Source organism: Lagopus leucura, unplaced genomic scaffold (genome assembly GCF_019238085.1).
Source record: "Lagopus leucura isolate 7727_CA_CO unplaced genomic scaffold, USGS_WTPT01 Super-Scaffold_100002, whole genome shotgun sequence".
Taxonomy (NCBI): domain Eukaryota; kingdom Metazoa; phylum Chordata; class Aves; order Galliformes; family Phasianidae; genus Lagopus; species Lagopus leucura.
Genome location: NW_024962263.1, coordinates 59,366,464 through 59,387,909, shown reverse-complemented (window position 1 = coordinate 59,387,909; position 21,446 = coordinate 59,366,464). Strand labels below are relative to the sequence as shown.

General features: G+C 37.6%; 1 protein-coding gene across 1 annotated transcript; it reads left to right on the top strand.

The window, feature by feature from the left end:
• The first annotated feature begins 6,421 nt into the window (after nucleotides 1-6,421).
• On the top strand, nucleotides 6,422-21,254 carry LACTB2 (lactamase beta 2). Its single transcript, XM_042869955.1, has 7 exons — nucleotides 6,422-6,590; nucleotides 6,959-7,122; nucleotides 8,380-8,506; nucleotides 10,124-10,302; nucleotides 14,351-14,499; nucleotides 16,005-16,086; nucleotides 18,795-21,254. The coding sequence occupies exons 1-7, from the start codon at nucleotides 6,469-6,471 to the stop codon at nucleotides 18,836-18,838; spliced, it is 867 nt and encodes a 288-aa protein (XP_042725889.1). The 5' UTR covers nucleotides 6,422-6,468; the 3' UTR covers nucleotides 18,839-21,254.
• Nucleotides 21,255-21,446: the final 192 nt, after the last annotated feature.

Sequence of the window (21,446 nt, the reverse complement as noted above, 5' to 3'; positions counted from 1 at the left end):
TTACGAATATTTCATAAGCTGAAAACTTACATATGAATCAACTTAATAGCTTATAAACAGTCTTCATTCAATAAAATCGAAAACAAAAGCCCTGCATTTTCTTTATAGAAGAGCATCATGTCAGTGTACAACTGGATGTATATCCTTTTTATGACAAGAACATTATGCACCATTTTTGGAACAGATTTAAAAAAAAAAAAGTTCACTATTTGTGTAGAAGACACAACAGTAAATGGTAAGCCAACGATTTGCTACAAACAGAAATTTCCTTGTGAAGACAATAAATGACCGAAGAAGGTAATAGGTTTCATATTTAATAAGTAATGCTGTATTCACCATTTCAGTAGTGAAGAATAGCCTCTAATTTCATACCTGGAATGAATAATGAGGGTAATTGGACTTCTCCATCTTTATTGCCTTCCCAGGCTTCTGTGAGTACCTAACAAACTGGAGTTATCTTATTGTCTTATTAAGACAATTAGAAATTAATTAACTAATTAGAAAGGAAGTTTTATGGGTGACATCCAGATGCAGAAAAGTCATCATGAAGAGTAGCTGGGAACAAGGTGATTTCTACCACTGAAATGCATCGTGCCCAAACAGCTGCCACGCTGTCTGTCTGCAGTCCTGCCTGGTATGGAAAGCCATCAGGTAAGCTGAGACTTACAAATTCACATCCCCGTAGTCCTACGTCTTAATATCAAGACCGAGCATGAATATCTGCTAACAGGTGAAATCTCTGTTGAAGATCTCAGCTCTTAAGATCCCCAATATTTTATCCACAAGAGCATTCTTTGGAGAAACAGAACAGTGTTGTGTCCCAGTCGGGGAACACTTAAATACTACCAGAGAGAATGCATTATATTACTCACAGTTATCTTGTCTTTAACACATATGAGCTAGCATGACAGGAACAAGCAGAGTATAGAATCTGTCACCCAACAGAAATGTAAACCTGCCTTGAAAGCTAAAATAATTCAATAGAATTAGTTTATAATAAAGCAGAACCAACAAAATGTTATTAACTAGATAATTTCATGATTCAAGTGCTATTACAAAATGCAGACTTACCGTAACACTGGCCTCAATAAATATGCAAGAGATTTTTCATGTAAAATAACCTGCAGATTTGCATATTTGCAGGTTTCCCATCCAGACTTCCTTAAGACTCATAACACAAGAAAAGTTTCAGGGCTTACTGACATAACACAAACCGAAACTAAAACCATATGCAAAGCATGTGACATAGTTAATGATTTTTTACCTGTTAAGAATTGTTATTCTTATGAATACATTATAAAAATTCCATTGTAAGGAGTCTATTTATAAATCCCTGTCTATGTTTAATATATTATAAAATTCCCTTCAGTAAATGAATTTGACACTTTGCTCCTTAAAGGTCAAAATAATAATAAAAAAAAAGAAATAACAGAATCCCACTTCTCCCCTGTGTGTGTGTATGCATGTTCAAACTGAGAACATAGTTTGTCAGACCTGTTGAGCAAAACCCAATATATATTTATGAAAACATACAAATGTATCTGTGTTTATATATTGTGGGGAAGTCTCTGGACTCTCAGGACATGGAGAGATGCAACAGCACAGCAATGTGGTTAGAAGCTGTTAGTCCACTTTATTGTTAAGCACTATTCCATTTACATGTTAACAAAACATTCTCCAACCGTTCACACAGGCGCTTATCCAATCAGAGCCGTGAGATGCTCTTTCTTCTTCCGAAGGTGTCCTTGGTTCTCATGCTGCCTGCTTATCTTACTATACAGCTGCTGCTCTGAACAGTTTTTCTTGTATTCCCACAATATATGTGTGTTTATACGGAAGTTTATAAATATTTATTAATTTGTATGCACATTTCTGTAGCTCAAAGATTTATGAAAAAAATCATTTTGGCAACAGTAGAAAGATACAGTAAAATGCACTTCTAAAAATATTTGTGAAAAGCTTTCCTATGTAATAATATGGGAAGACACTGCATGTATCCAGTGACAAATTATTAAAACTTATTAAAACTTCCCTCTGGTAAAACTGCAGATGTTTGCAAGAGTCTGCTCCAGTTGTTCTATCAGCACTCAACACAAACTTGATGCTGCTGAGAAAATCCAGAGCACGTTTAAAGGAGCTGCAGGATACAATGAGTAGGTGTTGCTACTCAGCCTTTCTGTGCTGCACAGGGTGATACAAGCCCTCAGCAAGAGCAGTCTGTAGCTCTTCTAGCTCTAAGGACAGGAGACACAACCAAATCAATATCTTCATAGGGAATATAAGATGACTGATTTCCCTTTCTTGTGCTCCCTCCTGTCTACAGATTAGAATACTAAGCAGTTCTTGCAGCGCCAGTATTTTCATGGCACCATTTAAATAATGGCATCAGTTTATCTGAGATTTTTTCAAAGTTAAAGAACAGTGTCTGAATCCCAAACTGTCCAGCAGAATTCCTGATTTAACTGTACGTGGTTCCTTCATCTCTATGAGATAACGCATTAAGAAAACACCATCAGTCATCAGCGGGTCAATGCATTATCCATAACTGCCCTCTGGAAGATGAAACATTTCTGCCTATATGAAATCTCGGTGATGGTTCAAAGATAATAGAGCTGCTGCATACATGCCAAACAAAGTCTTCATTATGGTTCTGAGCATCATTAACAAATTAATTTAAAACAGTTTTATATTTCTCCCAGCAAAATCCAGGTGACTTCCAGAAAGAAGCAGCTCAGCAACTATGATACCTGCTCAGTCCTATAAATGATGAAATTAATACAAGCACTTGGTTAGAATATAGTATTTGTGGACAATATTTCCAGAATCACAGAACTGTGGGGGTTGGAAGTGACCTCTGATGTTCATCTAGACCAACCCCACTGCTAAAACAGGTTCTGTACGCAGGTCACATAGGAAAATGTCCAGGCAGGTTTTGAATACCTCCAGAGAAGGAGACTCCACAACCTCCCTGGGTGCCCTGTTCCTGTGTTCTGTCACCCTCACTTTAAAGTTCTTTCCCAAGTTCAGATGGATCACCCTGTGTTTGTGCCCATTGGTTTGTAGCCATTGTCCTTCCTTTTGTCACTGGGCACCACTGAAAAGAGCCTGGCATATCCACTTGACTCCCACCCTGCTGGTATTTATGAACAGTGATAAGTCCCAGGTTTCTTGGCCTTTACATGTGACTAAGCTACCATGGGTTTTTGCAGCAAATTGAAAGTCTGATACCAGCATAATCTCTGCCAAGACAAAAGAGATGCATCTCATCCATACTTTCTTTTATCCCCCAGACTTTATTTTATGCTTGCATAAAAGCCACTGGAATGCACTGGGCTGCTGGTTCTTCATAACTTGCACTTCACCAGGAGTTTGATGGATGCAACTGCACAAGCAAGACAAGGCTGTGACAACCTGGCTGTGGATTAGACTACCTACAGTTGACAGTTTTTGCCAAGACTACCCCTCTCCATGAGTCTGAGCCAGATGTGAAAAGCAGGTGCCCTCCAGTACAACACAGACCTCTTTTAAACCTTGAAAAAAGTTGAAAAACTTCAACGACTTTAGCCTGTTACTAATAGAACTTTTAAGTATGAAATAACTTTCGATCATTTGAGGTGAGTGTTCTACCAGAATGATAATAATATTCATAATTTAGTAGCAGAGCAATAAATACATTACATACTGTGCTATATTTTCAAATGCTTATAACTCAAGCTCAGGACTTAAAATTTCTACAAAGCTTTGCAAGTTGTTTGTCCAAATGGTAACTAAGCTCCTGTGGCCTTGAGGGAAGGCATCTAAAATTAGTCAGGGCACAAAGCCATTGCTGTGACCTTTGTTATTAAACAAATTACGCAAATTCTGTAGCACAGAGAAATAAAGAATGAGAGATAGGTTTGCGTATCTCATCCTTGGACTTACTAACCATGTAACTCATGAGTTAAACTAGTGGCTGGATGACCTGTTTGTTTTCTAGCTAGACTTGCCATTGAAGAAAGCACACTATGACAAAAATCCTGTGGTATTCAGTACACATCTTGTTATTTGCTTCCAAATGGAGCAGGAAGGATATTTTCTCTCTGCTTTGATTAGTGTTGACAAGACACTGGATATTTTACCTTTAGAGTAGTCAACTTTTTTCAAATATCAGAAACTAAGGTCCTCATTAGGACTAGCACTTACATTTCCCCTGAAAAATTTGTATTGACAATGTAAAGCAGCAACTTATTGAACCAAAGAACATCTTGAGGCTCTGCAGTCACATGTGATCGTACCAAATGTATAACAGCAAGACTGTCAATGCGTGCCTATTATCCCCATTTTATAAGAGAAACGTTAAACTTTTAGCTGGTGGGCTTGTGCAGGAAATGAAGACCACAATGAAAGAAAGAACCTGGACTTAATTGTCCGAAGGCACCCACTGCTGCCATCTACAGACGAAACAGAATCCAAGCTCTCACCTAATAATAGAACATACGATTTTACTACACCATAGTAGTAAGTATCCCCACTTACAGGATAAGTCTGCAGTTCCCCCCAGCTCCTAGTTTTTACAATATCAAACCTATGATCATAAAAATAATTTGTGCCTTACTACTCTGTTGTCAAGGGCATGTAAATCTTCATTTTAGAAATCTCTACGTTTTCGGAATAGGAAACCAGTGAAACACCCACATTTGATTAGATAGTACTTTTGCTTAATGGCAGAGCAACTGAACTTCACTTAGGGAATGAAAATGGGTTGAATGTACCAGCAAATGGGTATATATGGGTGCTACAAAGTCAACAGAATTGAGTACCTCATGAGTAAGTTCAGATTTAGTCACATGTCCTTTTATAAAACAAGACTGGGAAATTATATGGGAAGATATTGAAATATTGAAATATTGTATATAGTGTCTTCCTTATTCCAGTAGCACACATGCACACAAAAAAGCCTCTTTCTTTCCACATAAAATATCTTTTTTTGATATCAGTGCATCATGCTTCCATGAGTTTGAAGAAGAAAAAAGAAAGCAAACAGTGTTTTGATAGGAATAATTCAAATGAATAATGGAGATTGGCTTGAAGATCTAAACATAGGGTTGTCCAGTATCTGCACTGTGGTCCAATTGCTGTCTGTCGCTTTTTTTGATGCCTAGCAATTAACAGCTGCTATTAAAGTCCATGCCCAGGAGTAGGTTTTTTGAATTGCTGCATACAGAGACCTGCACAACATGCTGCTAGGAAGCATCTTGTACATCACAGAACAGATTGTTTTGCTGAATGAGGGACTGAAAATAATTCATACTGTTTGAACTGCTGAAGGGCTGGTTAGCACTTTAAGTGCACTAACATGCAGCTAAATTAGCACTGTTGAAACAGCATAGAGGCAAGCATGCTGTTGGCACCTGAAAAGCAAAGACACAGTGCTGCTGTCTGACCTGGCAGCTGAAAACATTGTTTGTTCTCTAACCTTGGAGGCCAGCTGGAAGAGGTGAGTTGCGTACTGACACCAACAAGTAGAACAAGGTCAGGCAGGTAACCAGGTCTACCTTGGAACTGCCTCCCTGCCAGCTGACATCCTTTGCCTCGCCACTGCCCAGCAAGCTAAATATATCAGATGGATCTGCAGCAGAATGAGAGCTTGAAATGGGAAGAGAGACATTGCAGAGGAGTGGGGAACACCAGTCTATCACAGATGGAAATGTGTAGACCTTTATTACATGTGAACTCTCCAGTAACTCATTTCCTTGTATATGTAGCATATATCACTTGCTGAGAAAGTCTGTAGTTTAGTTTTTCAGTTCCAAGACACACCGTGTTGTTTGTATCTTACAAGCCTTCTGGAAGCATGCCTCTCAAGACTCTATCTGGGGATATGTGCCCCTTCAGAAAGGGGAATATGGCCTGCAAATCTGACTATGCAAACCCTCTAAGACAGCCTCAGATTGTGTATATTTTCATATGATGAGCATTTAAAATTTTAAGTAAAAAAAAAAAAAGAAAAAGAAAAAAGCTACCACAGAACACTTTTGTCTTGTATCTCTATTACTACTTCTAAAATTACATTTATTTCATAACATTGTTTAACTATAAGAGTTAACTGACAACTCTTAGGCTGTATGTAATACATAGGATCCTTTATATGTATAAACAATGAGACTAATGCAGACTTTGAGACTGCAATACCGCTGAAGTTGCCTACAACGTGGTACTGCCTGCTTTAATTTCAAATAATCGCATTTTTCCTCCTTTTGCAGGCTCTTTAAGGAGGGAGACTGCCTGCTGCAACGTCTCTAAGAACGCCAGCAGAAAGGCGACCGCCGCAGGCCCACATGGATGCTCCTTCGGAGTATGGCGGCGCCGCCCCGCAGCGCACAAGGGCCCTCAGGGGGAGGAGCGGGACCGGGGGGCGGTGCGAGGCGGAGGGCCGCTTCCGCCTTCCCGCGGGCTGTCCGGTGGCGGCGGGAAGGCCGAGCGGCGGAGATGGCGTCGCTGCTGCCGCGTATCGAGCGGCTCTCGTCGCGCGTGGTGCGGGTGCTGGGCTGCAACCCTGGGCCTATGACTCTGCAGGGCACCAACACCTATCTGGTGGGCACCGGGCTCAGGTAGCGGCCCGGCGGCGGGGCTCGACGCAGCGCGGGGCTGGGCGGTGTGAATGTGTAATAGCCCGGGTCGGACTGCCCGAGCTGTGGTGCAGCCCATGAGAAGGGTGGTGGAGCCGAGGCCGTGCTGTGTCGGTGGTGGAAGTAAACTGTGATCGTGTGTAAGGACTGAGGGTTGAAAACTGTGTTGCTTCTAATGACTAAAAAGCTGAAGCAGTAGTGAAGTTTAGCTGGGGATAGCTACTGTTGCCTCAGTAACTGCAGTGCTGTGGTTGCTTTTTTTCCTTTATTTTTAGACATTGTTTAACTCACACAAGGGCTCTAAACTCTGGTTGTTTGTTTTCTTTTTTTTTTTCTTTGTCCATGTGTAGAAGAATCCTCATTGACACAGGCGAGCCAGCTATTCCTGAGTATATTGGCTGCTTGAAGCAGGCCCTGTCCGAGTTCAACATCTCAATTCAAGAGATCTTGGTGACACACTGGCATCGTGATCATACCGGTGGAATACCTGACATCTGCACAAACATCCTGAATGGTAGGCCACAACTTTCAGTTCTTGTTGCAAGATATGTGGCAAGAAGTAACTTAAAACGACTGATTCTTTGTACAACAATTGGAATAATCTTTTGCAATCTCCACATAATCCACATGCAACTTCACTGTACCACTATAATGTGTAGAGTGAAACAGTGAATAGTCTGAATTTCATAATTACAGTACTGTATTTTTCTTCAATACCTGCGTGTAACTTCACAGAGAATTTTTCTTGCAAGTGAATAATGAGCAATTTGCACGTTATCAAAAGACATGAGAATAACACAGCGCTTTTTCCATTCTGCATTGACAGTCGTGACAAACTGACTGTTATTTTTACTTGTGTAAAAAGCAATAAATAATCTTTTTTTTTTTTTTTTTTTTTTTTAAAAAAGAGCATGCATAACATTGAGACTTCATATTGTAGACCATGGCAAACTTTTAGGCCTCAAATCATGAGAAGAAGGTAGGGATGTTATTTATGATAAATTCTAATGTCAAGTGCATATTCTGTAGTGATAGCTGAGAAGTTATTAATAGAACAGAGTAAGCAATGTAGATAATGCAGCTCATCTTGGCTTCAGTGGACTTTGTCACAGTCTTTATCAGATCTTGTTGAGTTGCCAGATGCATATCTTCAAAAAAGCTCTGGCAATACTGAAACCAGCATGGATGTCTTAGTGAGAATCTTATTAACTCCTTAAAGTTTAAGACTTGCAAGGGGTATAAGTGCCTAATTTTGGGATTGCGTGCTGTCTGTAGCCAAGGCGATCAAAGCATGCTCAATATAGAATGAAAGATGCTGAGGGAGGTTTCATGTCAAACCATTTAGTGTTAGATAAATGTTGCATAGTGCTTCTGTGAATCATAATGTTGGACTCGAATGCTATTTTACACACTTATCTTTTTGCTCTTGATGAGTCAGTAAGGAACAACATTTTCAAAATGTAATGATTATTGGAATTCTGCTTATACATAGTTATGTATTAATTCACTCTTGCTTTTTACTCTTCAAAATTGCTGCTGGTACAGAGTATGGTATATAAAATTCAGAGCCTTCACTACTCAGTATTTCTGGCTCTCGAAGAAAGTTATTTTATAAGCATAAAATTACTGGTTACCATTGTTTACCTGAAGATTTGCTATCAGGCAGTGTAATAATTTATAGTACATCTACAAAAAGCATAAGTAATTCTGTAGTATTAGCTTTGTCAGTGACAAAATATGAATCATTATTTTCTTTGCTTTCTTTAAATAGACTCTGAATATCGTATCTGTAAGCTTCCTCGTGTCCCTCACTGTGAAGAAATAATAGGAGATGGAGGATATAAATATTTATATCTTAAAGATGGGGATGTGATACAGACAGAGGGAGCCACACTCAGGTAAGCAGCGATTTCTGCAGCTTTGTTTGATCATTTGTTTCTTCAGAAATCTGGTGCATATATGTAATCCATACAATCCAATGTCTGACCCTGCCAACATTTACTCAAGTAGACTTCCTGTCATGACTCAGCAGGGTGTGTTTATGCAAAAAAGTTGTTCTTATGAGGAATCAGCCTTTAGTCTTTGGCCTCACCAGAGAAATGCTTTCCTTGAGAAATATTTCCTGAGGGAGAAACCACACAGGATTTTATGTAACTTGTCTTTACTCTTAGATACATAGTTATGATGTGAAATTGATACTTTGGTGATGTTTATGATGATCTCTGTGAACATAATAAAATGCTTCTAAAGGAAACATTGCAACATTAAGCATTTAGCATTAAATTGTTAAATTCTAATTTGATTCCAAACAAATCTGAAGGTGGTACGTTTTGAAGTATGCAGTTATGCAACCAACCTTTATACTTGGTTAAGAGCATGTAATCTCTACTAGCTGAGGATACTCATAGATGCCCTCCCTGGTGGTTCTAAAGCAACAATGTCAGCACGTTTCATTTCTGGTTAGCAACTTCAAATTTTTCAAGGAGGGCGCCAATCCGTGTTAGTTTCATTCATGTTTGTTTTTTTGCATATTAGTATTGAAACTTCCTGGTAAAGCTCCATTAGGAAAGCCTTTCACCTGATTTTCTGTTGCCTCAGCAGGGTTATGACTCACCTGCTTTCCACAGCACTTGGTATTCCAGAATTGAGAGCCGTTGCATCAGTGCTGTGCTTCTGGCCCTCTGCTGAAGTGTCTGGGGCTGTTTAGCATTAGGTTATATGCTATGTTTGGCACCAGCTCTGTGCATCCCATTGACAAGTAGATTCTGTTGAATTAAAGCACTGATGCTGGTCTGAGCTTGAGTCAGAGGATTTCTGCCTTTCAAAAACTGTAGTGCAGCTCCTTAGCAGCTCTGATTACTATATATGTGTCTTTTAATTTTAACACAATATTTCACTAAGCTGTGGTATCTTAAATCCATACCTTACAGACGTTTCATGACCTGCACATAAAAGAGCTAAAAGACCACCAGTCCTTGTATTTTACAGTTCTGCCCACTGTGTCATGGGGCCTTCAGGGTAAACTAAACACGGGAATGCAGAATGTTATTTGTGTTATGTCTGTTAATGTACAAGGAATTTCTCAGAGAATCAGCAACTTTTTTTGCCTTTTTTTTGCCAGGTGCAATGTGGATGTCAGGAACTTTTCAATCTGAGAACAAATTGTCATTGTTTTTTTCTTTCTTAAACTATCACAGTGAAACCCTCTACAACAGAAGTTTTACATGACTAACTAGCTGCACTAATGCACTGCCTCTGTGATGTGACTAAGACAAAGAACATTATAGATGGCCATCTGTGTTTTCTGTTTGGTATAAGAGAATGGACTGAGATTAAACAAAATAACATTGTGTTTACACTGACAATTCAGAAATTCCCTTTTGTGATTCTTCCTGTAGGTTCCTTTGGAAAGGTATGATTTTATCACTGTTGTTTTAGGCATCTGAAAATGAAGGTAGTTCTGTATGACTGCTGAATGTAAGTCTTAAACTTTTTTGTTGTTTTTCTTTAAACAGAGTTTTATATACACCCGGGCACACTGATGATCATATGTCTTTACATCTAGAAGAGGAAAATGCTATATTTTCTGGTGACTGTATTTTAGGGGAAGGAACAACAGTAATTGAAGACCTGTATGATTACATGAAAAGTTTGAAAATGTTATTACAAATGAAACCAGATTTAATATATCCAGGTTAGTGGTTCTGTTTTGATTATTTATATATTTTTAAAATATATATATAATTTTTTTTTACTGTATCAACTCATACAGTCAAAGATCGTTATTAATGTAACAATTCATGTTCAATATTGAATGTATGCCTGGTGCTAAACTGAGTTAATGGCTTGGACATCTGTGACACTTAAAAAATCTCTCCGTGACAAATAGTTTTCTTTCCTGTGATTTCTTCCTTTGAGGGTGATTCTTGTTCTTTCTGCATTAAAAGCATACAGAAGCCAGGATTGTTGACTGCTGCAATCATATAAGAAGTTAGCTTTTATTTCATTAACCAATCTATCACCAGTGTTACCCTAGAAGAATAAAATAGTTCTTTTGGTCCTCTGCAGCCCATGTACTCAGTCACTATGCAGTGTGTTTTTAGAGAGAAGTGTGTTCTTTGCAACAGTTTAATCACAAATTCATCTTGGAAGGCTGCAGAACTGTCAAATGGTTATGTTAGTTAATGACTTAGCTTAATAGGAACAGGATCCAACAAATCCAAACATTATGCTCTAAAAATAAATTGCTGATTGATTCAGTCTAAAACTCTGCTTTTCATTTTTTCCCTCCTATTCCCAAGGTTTGGGGAAGATGTGTTTATTTTTTGTATAAACTACGTGTTTATTTCTATTTGAGAAGAATGGGTTTAACCTCCTCACTTTCTTCCTCAGTTACATCTCAGGAATTTCTCTGGCCTTTTCTGTTTCATCTTTTTCAGCTAGTTGGAGGGACTTTCTACACTCTCATTTCTGTCTATGTCCATTAACTATGTTTAGCCTGCATAGCCAAATCTCTTTTGTGTTCTTTTTTAATACAGATATAGTAGATATTTAAGATCTAAAATCATAAACTGCTTAGATCTATTTTTTTTTAAAGTGCAATTTAAGAAAAATATGATTCTATGTATTCCATGGATGTGGAGGCTGACGCAAACATAAATAGTACTTGTAGTAATTGACTAAACTAGTGGTAAAACTAAGAATACTTGAGGTTCTGAATCTCAGTCTATTGATCAATGAAATGTTCTACTTCTTTTTTTTCTTAAAACCTGCAAAGCACAATCTGTTCCTTTAATTGAATTTCTGTCTTCCAAAAACCCCACATATGCCAATTTGTGTTTGGTTTATTACTTCTATCTGCTGTGTCTCACTCTCTCCTTCACCATTATTTATCTAGATTACACATTCACCAAGGTTGAACGTTTGTCCCACTTATCCGTAACCGTTTGCAACGCTGCTGTGCATGTGCTCATGCTCTGCTTGCAATTAGGAAGACAGTAGGATATTACTCATTTTCACTGATGGGTAGCTAGGTGTTGATATGTTTTATTACTTTGTTTCTTTATCCGCACATCATAAAATGGATGTGCAATAGTGTAAAAGATAGTTATTGCCTAGCCAAAATAATTGTTTATGTTATTGCTATGTACTATAGTAAAAACCGTAGCAGAAGATAGTTTGTTTTACTGTCACACTGGAATGACTTCGGGCAAAGTTCTCATTGCAGTATTTTGCTGCTTGTGGTTAGTGAGAATCCTTGGGAACAGAAAAGGCCCTTTGGCCAGCAGAGGGCGCCCTATCCTGTAATAATAAACATTGCTACTTGGCATAGAAGAAATGGCACAGTAGTTAGAAATCTGTGCAAGACTTCAGGAGCCAATTCTTTTCTTTTAGTTTTATCTTTCTTGCTTCCGTTTCTCATGGATGAAACAAGAGAACCTATATTACTTTACAGGATGCTATAAGAATAAATGTGTGATCACCTGGGATATACAGAGGTCTTAAATATGAAGCTGTCTGACATAATGTCTAAGTTATTTTTTAAAAGATAGTTATATTTTAAGATATCTTCTTCAAATACTCAGAAATACTTGAAATTTATGTAGATGTTAATTTTTTTGTGAGGTTAATTATGTTGCTATCCCTGAAAATTGCAGGTGTGAAAGATCCACACCTAAATTCAGTTCCAAGCTTTATGACATTTAGTACTCAAGTACTTAAAGTGCTTGAGTACTTTATTGTGCCTGCTGTCTTTTTGAGAATGTAAGTGGACAGTTGACATTATGGTCCTTGCTCTGTATATTTTAGTGGTTTTCTAAATTGAATTTTTTTTAATGAATGACAACATGTTTACAAGGGCTACTGTTATATTTATAGCTCCTTTTGTAAGGAAAAATAAATTCAGATGAAATATAATTAAAATCATGAAAAATAAGTGCATGTGTGACAGTACATTTTTATATTGGCCTTAACATGGAGCACCTCTGCTGTGAGGAAAGGTTGAGGGAACTGGGTTTGTTTAGCTTGGAGAAAAGAAGGCTCCAGGGAGGCCTCATTGTGGCTTTCCAGTACTTGATATGTTTGGAGGAGGAACGGAACAGCTGTTTGCGAGGGTGGATAGTGATAGGGAGGACAAGGGAGAATGGTTTTAAACTGAGACAGGGGAGGTTTAGGTTAGATATTAGGAGGAAGTTTTTCACACAGAGGGTGGTGACGCACTGGAACAGGTTGCCCAAGGAGGCTGTGGATGCCCCATCCCTGGAGGCATTCAAGGCCAGGCTGGATGTGGATCTGCGCAGCCTGGTCTGCTGGTTGGTGACCCTGTACATAACAGGGGGTTGAAACTAAATGATCATTGTGGTCCTTTTCAACCCAGGCCATTCTATGATTCTATGATATCTTTTATTGATAATTTTTTACTTGAAGTCTGTTGAAGTGAGTGTACAAGTTAAGAAACTTTTGACTCGTGATAAAGCATAGATTTCTTTGACGCTTTTTTTTTTATTTCACAGGTATTCAGATTATGAAAAATTATTTGCTCTTTTTCTATAAGGTGCCTGTTTTCAGGTGAAATAAGCCATAATTTAAACTACCTGAAAGCTAAAAACTTACTTGGTCAGTCAACAAAGAACTACGAGAATATGATGATTTTTCAGAAACAGCCCAAGAGCATCAAAGAAAACTGATTGGGATGGTAACCAGTAACTTTTAAACTTAAACTTTTAAAACTTAAAGGAAAGATAATTTTAGTTCTAAAGAAAAGTTATATTTTATTTAAAAAATAAGAGAGTTTAAACTGGCAGAACCAGAAGCTGATGCTGCTACTTTAGATGATGCATGCAAGTAAAGATATAAGAAACCTTGTTATAAGAAGCACGTTACAGATATTAACGCAGCACTGTGTATGAGTGAGTTCTGAAGATATGTCATGGAAAATGTATCTCTTGCAGCTTAACTTACTTCACCTCTGTGTTTGCTGGTGTTTGTTACAGGAATGGTAGTACAATACTTGAGTCTTTGCCTCAATCATTACTTTATAGAGACCAGTTTCAATTTAAATCAATACCAATATCCTTTGTGGAGGGTGAGACAAGCAGATGTAATATAATAATCTCTCATCTTTCAAATCTGTTCAGTAGCGAACTCTTTTTTCTTGCATTAAGCAGTATCAAGTAGGGTGTTTTTTTTTTATCTTACCAAAAGCATTCCGTTTGCACATTCAGACTTCTGAGATCTCCTAATTCTCTTTACAATTCTTCTTTACAAGGAGAGTGGTTAGGCCCTGGAACGGGCTGCCCAGGGAGGTTGTGGATGCCCCGTCCTTGGACGTGTTCAAGGCCAGGTTGGACGGGGTCCTGGGCAACCTGATCTGAATGTGTATGTTTGGTGGCCCTGCTAGGCAGGGGGGTTGGAACTACATGATCCTTGAGGTCCCTTCCAACCCGGGTGATTCTGTGATTCTGTGATTCTCCTCTTCCATCTAAATCCTATTGAAGTGCAGACTATGATGAAGGCACTCAAACTTAATTTCAATCCCTTTATAAGAAAAAAAAACATGCGAAACGTGAAGAGCATCTTGTAGTTTTGCACCAGGGATGCTCAGAGTGATACATACAGGTGCTGTTCCTCTCATACAGTTCTTGAAGCCTACCAAAGTTTATATAAGAATGAGTCAGTTATTCTGTAGCATACTTAAATCCAAATGTAAGTAACAGCACTCTGGTGCGTGTGTTTCAATTTAGGTCATGGCCCAGTCGTCCGTGATGCAAATGCTAGAATTCAAGGATACATTTCTCACCGAAATGCACGTGAAGAGCAAATTCTGAATGTTTTCCAGAAGAATGCTGGAAAATCATATACATCTTCAGAGCTTGTAAAGATAGTGTACAAGGTAATTACTGATGGAAGTCTTTTAGCTTTAACTAAAGAAAATTGAGAGTATGTTCCTAAAATTGTACATAGCAGCCTAAATGTTTGATTGAAGATCATGGTGGCTTTAAAAAAAGAAGGAAAAAAAAAAAAAAAGATTGAAAGATTTTTGCCTGTTCAAAATGTGTATTTTAAATAGCATTGTTTAAGCACTGCATTGGATTGGATTGGAGCTCAGATGATCCTTGCAAATTTCTTATTCCACTATATAGCCTTAAGCTTGGTTTCATAGGACCAAGCTGAAATACAGCTGTAGTGCTTGGTTGTAAGTGCGAAGTGTGGGATTACTGTTAATTGTTGACCTGTCTTCATTCATCGGTCTGCAGTTTTGCAGAGATAGGTATTGCACTCAGAAGTCAGGTAGCTCATGTGTGTCATTAGACAAGCATCCCTACTTCATTCCTCATGTAACCTCAGTAATTTGTGCATGTGAAGTGGGAGTTATTGCATTTAGCAAATAGAAAGAGATGCAAACATTAAAGAGATGCAACTTTAGCTTCAGAGGAAGATATCATAATTGTCAATGGCTGTAGTATGTGAAGAGGTCTGTCACAGCTTCACAAGTATTTTTTTCATGGTTCTACTAAGCCCCAGTTTCCAAAGAAGAAAATGCAAGTCACACAGAACATTTTCCATTGCTGATGTACTATTATCTGTGGCTATTTACTTCTTGCACTTTGTAAGTGTGGAGCCATCTTTATGCTTCTGTAAATCACAAACCATTTTTCCTGTGACTGTGTTATAAGAGTTTTTTTCCAGTACTACTAAAGCTTTAAAACAAAAAGTGTATTTTTCTCAAAGCGTCTTAGAGATTCACAATTTATTGAGCCAATTTTCTAGGGAGTTTCTTCCTTACTTCAGATCTTGGAGAAGAATTTTTTTAATTTTCTATAAGAAAGCTTTATATATATGAAGATAATGCAGCAGAAGGGGATTTTGAAAAATATTATTATCATTGGTTATAATATTATACTTTATCAGTGTGAAATTTTAAGATACTTTGTCCTCCTGAAGTTGTATTTTTAAATTGCTTACACATTTATGGATGCTAGTTGTTAAAGAATATTAAAATCCATGCAAATATTGTCAAAAAAATAAGTAATCAGTATCTGTGGAGAAATGCATCTTTGATTTTTGTCATCAAAACCTGTGGAAAAACGCTTAGCTATATTGACAACCCAGTGTAGACCAAGCTCAGAAGAACGCAGTCTTAGAGTTGGCCAAAGCTTGAATTATGAAAGTGTGTGATGCAAAAAGTGGGCACAGTAATCAGAAATGTGGTATAGTCTGCAGTTTAAATGGTTTGAAGTTAATTTAGTCATTTCAGGTTTTAATCACTGTATAGCTAAATGCGCAAGACAGTAATGAGAAGAGGAAAAGCTATATTAATAAACAATATCAATGTACTAAATATATATTTGGGAGATGCTTAAATTAATACAAACCATATGTTTGTGTTCCCATTAGGACATTCCTGAAAATTTACTTCTAGCAGCAGAAAACAACCTCATAGTCCACTTGAAGAAGTTGGAGAAGGAAGGAAAAGTGTGTAAGTTGGGGATGGTGGGATGTAAAGGTAGTCATTTCCATTTTGATTTTCTGTGTAGATGATCAGGGGACAGGAGCACCTCCCATATGAAGACAGGCTGAGGGAGCTGGGCTTGTTCAGCCTGGAGAAGAGAAGGCTGCAGGGTGAACTCACTGCAGCCTTTCAATACCTAAAGGGTCTCTAAAAACAGGAGGGGAATCAACTCTTTGAAAGGGTAGATAACAGCAGGACAAGGGGAAATGGTTTTAAGTTGAAGGAAGATTTAGGTTGGATGTCAGGGGGAAGTTCTTCACAGGAAGAGTGGTGAGGTGCTGGAACAGGCTGCCCAGAGAGGTTGTGGATGCCTGTCCCTGGAGGTGTTCAAGGCCAGATTGGATGGGACCCTGGGCAGCCTGGTCTGGTATTGAATGTGGAAGTTGGTGGCCCTGCCTGATGCGGGAGAGTTAGATCTTCATGATCCTTGGGGTCCCTTCATTTTGTGCACTGTACATGTTGTGTATGTGTGCTCTGGGGGTGGTTAAAATCGGGTAGAGTTACTTTTTTCTGATTAACATTCTGATTAACTTAAGCAGAGCAACTATATTTAATTTATTATTTCTACACTGTTGCCTTTACATTAGTGAACAAAATGAAGTATTTTATTTCAGTAATGGCAGGAGCAATTGGAAGCGCTTTCATCTATGAGCTGAGGAAAATATTTGTTTCTGTACATTACATAAGTACACTCACACACACTGTACATTACATAAGTACACATCCACAAGTAAGCAATTACATGAACAATTTTATCTGTTCAAAATTGCTTACATTGGTAAATGATGACAATGTGAAGTTGGTGCCTTTTTTTCCATGGTGCCTTTTTTCCATCGTCCTGTTTATTTTAATAATTAATCATCTGGTAGGCTCAGTACTGATTGAAAAGCTGAGAACGAATTTTTGTTATTATTATGATATGATATTCGTTCCAAGAAAAAGGACTAGAATCATGCAAACACAGTTGTTTTTATTAAAGTTCAAATATACTATCTTCATGCGTACTTCATTCAGAATGCCCTGTAAGCTCACTGACTGGCACTGCACCAACTTTTAAATCTGATTTCAGTTCTTGGTTGTTGATGCAGCTTACTGAGCACAAACCTGCACGTTTCTCCAACCTGGCTACACAGAGTTCCTCCAGGGTATCCGATGCTGTTGACTGAAATTATCTCTTCCCTTTTACTGCTGGAGTAGCTCAAGCAACAGCATTTTATGTTTAGATAAAGTAGTGGGTAAATTAACTTTCTCTTCAGCGGTAGAATTGCAGCCTTTCATACAGTAGGCTGTGTGTATGTATCATAAATGTTGAGGAATTAATTTCTCAAAGTTACTTCCATCTTTTAAGCCGGTTTTGTTCAGAACAACATTCCGTGTTTAGTGGACACCATTTTCCTCACAAAGGTACTTACCTCTGAAGGTTGAAGATACAGTAGATAAGGAGCTTCAGTCAGATACCTGTTCACAAAGTAGCTTCTGCTTGAAGACATTAGAAAGCTGTAGTAACTAGAAGATAACTGATTAGAATAATTTTTATGATTCTTTTACATGATTTTGCTGCCTTCTCTTGCTTTCTGAGGAGCACAAGAAGTGCTTTTTAAAGGTCTTAGATTTGGTTTGGTTTTTGGGTTTTGATCCTCATTTCGTGCTCACAGACAAGGAAGAAAGCCATCTCATCAGAAAACTTGAGGCATCTATGCGCTGACCTCTACAGCCTAGAAAATAGCTGCTAACTTTTTCAGTACGAGCTTAGACCTGCACCTGTGATACACACTTAACATCATGTAACCATTGCTGATCTTTCAGTTCAAATTAAGCACATCTGTTAAGGAAAATTGATTGGTTCTTAATGAGTAGCATACAAATGCTTGCATATTCACATGTAGTCTGATTTACAGTATTTCAGATTTTGCCATTGTGATGGAAGATAGGCAAACAGCAGCATGGCTACAGCTCCTAATTTTCACAAAATATTATCTCAAATAAACGTGTTGTTGGTGTTGGTAATGAATAAGACAGGCATATTCCACTGTTACTGGAGAGCTGCTCCATGCAGATTATGGCCATACGCTTCCTGCCACTGTTGTTAATTTACCACTTCATCCTAGGGATTGCAGTGTATATGGGTACATAATTTTTATAGCTCCAATTAGGAGTGATAATGGCTTTTACTTATTTGTTTTTCTCACTTTGGACAGAAAAACAATGCCTTGCATACAGGAGCATTGCACGACACATACATGTAAACTCTGCCATATTTGGAAAATTGTCATTGTTTCAAGTTCTTAAAAAACAGTTGAAGAGATAAAACTGCTATAAATTTAGCAGCACACTTCTCAAGTTCATAAATGTCACAAAATGCAACAAGTGTTCCTCTACTTCAAATTTATTACTGTCTAGCAATTTTAGTATCCTGAACATTAAATAACTGCAGGATTATTAAGCTTTTTTTTTTTTTTTAAATATCACTAGGACTTACATTGTGAAACAGAGTTTATCAGTTTCCACTAAAATTCAGCACTGGCCTGCAGGAAAGCATTTTAATAGCCAACCTGGTGATCTTCTTCAAAATGCCATATAAAGACATGCAGAATTTGCAGATTGAGATAGTCTATTGCTTATATGTAGCATCTAAGTGTTAGCTTATGACTAATTTGGACTCTTTATCTTAACAGTACATGATGCATCACCCAGCTTCAGATGGAGAAACAATCTGTAGCTTACACAAGATTTCTTGAGAGCATTTTCAGTCTGCACGGTTGCTGCATGAAAGAAGAGAATGATGAGCTCGGAGGATATGTGAAGTAAAAGTCTTTCATTTGTTTTTTAGGTTCTAACAATTTAAAAGTGATGTTTATTAAACAATAAATTGGAGAGTGTATAAACAAATCTGTAGTAAAAAGAACAAAGATCAGACACTTCAGCTGCTTTTGTGCTTTTCAAAAAGTGATTCTGATGGTAACTTCTCTGTAAATTCTAAAAACAACCAATTTTTGCTAGCAAGTGGAAATACTGTTTTTCATATTCTTTTCCATAATGTAACTGTCTGTGCATGTTTTTGCTGGCAGTATGTTTTAACTGAGAGTACTTCCAGATATATCTGTTTGCTCATGGAAACACCATTTCTGTGAAATTTAAAGGAGCATTAATTTCACCTAATTAATGTCAAAACACACACAGCATTAAGACAGACTTTAATTCTATATCTTCTACGTTTCTGCAATAATGTGTTTAAAAAGCTACTTAAATTGAAATATATATTGTAAACAATATGAGGTTATGTTTTTCTACCACTTTATAACAAGCTTAGAATTGTGTTATTAACATCATTTAAAGAACAAATATTTTAACTAAAGGTTGTATTTGATTGTAAGATACTGAGTAGTTGTAGTAAAATATGTTTGCAGATGAATTCAAACTTTAGTTTTCTGGGTAGCTTTCAGAGTAATATATAAATGTTTGTATTATATTGTGCATTTAACATATGTTCTTGATTCACTTTTCTAATGCTGGTCCAACCTTAAAGAGATGTTTAAAGGTACTAAAGACAAATGTATGTTCTTGAAAATCCTTGAGAACCTTTCAAGTTCCTCCTGTATCTTCATTTGTGGAACATGCGTATGTTTGGGTGTTTTTAGTAGGCACAGCTTAATAGTTACCAGTATCTGATGAAGTTGATAACATTTGTTCATAATGATGGCTTTTTGCTTCAGGAGAAGAGAAATTTAAGTGAAATGGTACAGTTTTGTCATGGTGGGAAGCCTGAGAACCTAAAACACAGTAGGGTTTGGTATGAAGTGATGATGTCTCATTACCTTCCAAGCTAAAGAAAGCTACTGGCATCCCAAATGTCACTGCACTATTTTCTTCTGTTTGACTGTGTTTATGGAAGATTCTTCAGAACTGAGTTAAATTGCAGATAGTAAAGAAAGAGATGTGATGAAAAGAACTACATTACATATTCCATGCTGTGATGCAGCTGACGTCTAAAGCTCATGGAAGGTGAGGGAAATAGCAGTTTGACCAGACTTGAGTTGTCTTTTGTGCTATAGATGGTGTCTGAAATATTAAAAGCAGAGGTTGCTTTACTAAGACATATACTTGCATCTGTGACATTGCACAAGTCATAAGATTCCTTGCTATGAGATTTTAGGTTTGTTTAATAATGGGACAGTAAGCTATAATCCATGCCTGTATAAAAACGGGGATCATCCTGTTTCCAACCCCTGCCTTGAATTCATTAGTCTGTGCAGAATCTATTTAGGACTGAGAATGAAAACAGGAGAAGGGGCAATTTCTGTCTCATCAAGATGGAAGGGCAAATGTTGTTCAGTGCATTAACTTTGTAAACAGCTGGGGACAGAAGGAGCACTAAATTGGGTAGTTTTAATATGCTGTCCTGAGATGAAACACACAGAAATGTAGGTTATTAGGTTTAAGAACTAGGAAATAATTTTGACAGTAGGTATAACATTTTCAAGTTTCCCATTCTGCTTCTTGTCAAGTTTATATTTCTTAAGAAATACCTTTCTTGAGATATGTTTTTAAGTATAACTGATGATTGAAAGGTTCCCAAATTGGAAGGGCATTGTTCTGTCTGTATCTGTTATGTCAGGTGCAGTAATATGGTTACTGCTAAATCCTCCACGATCTTCCAACTTGAAATAGATTTCAGACTTCCTTCCTAAGATCATTTTGAAGCGTAGTCTTTCAATATCTGGAAGGCTGGGACAAAATCTGGCAAACGTAGACCAACAGCCCTTTGGCAAGTAGTAAGACTGAGGACTGACAGGTATTTCAGATCATAACACTTTGCCTAAAGCGCTGTAAGAAACATCATGTGGCAGAAGAGAGGTCTCCAACAATAGGAATATGTGGAAAACACTCAGATGAGGCAGTGGGTTGCTTTATTTTCCTTTTCAGTGTAGTGGTTTGTATTGATAAACACAGAAAGCCAGTTAACACCAAGATCTCTGTGCCTGTAAAGGAAGACAGTAGCCATCCGCTCAGGGCATTTGCTGATTATTGCTTGAAAAATAGGATGTCCCATCCCAGGTAGTTAAATCCCATTCCCTAAGTTCTATGGACTTGTTTTCTTTTCATAAATAAATTCAAGACTACTTTGAAAAAAAGAACTTTTTTGTTTTTTTATCCTAACTCAGTGTATTTTACTTCTGCATTATATTATATTACATCTGTAACTATGTGGAATGCACCTGAATGCAACTTTCACATCATCATTTTTGAAATAATGTTCTTTACAAAATATATGGCCAAGAGATGGAGGGATTCCTAGGATTGAAAAGAAATATATTAGTATTGAAACA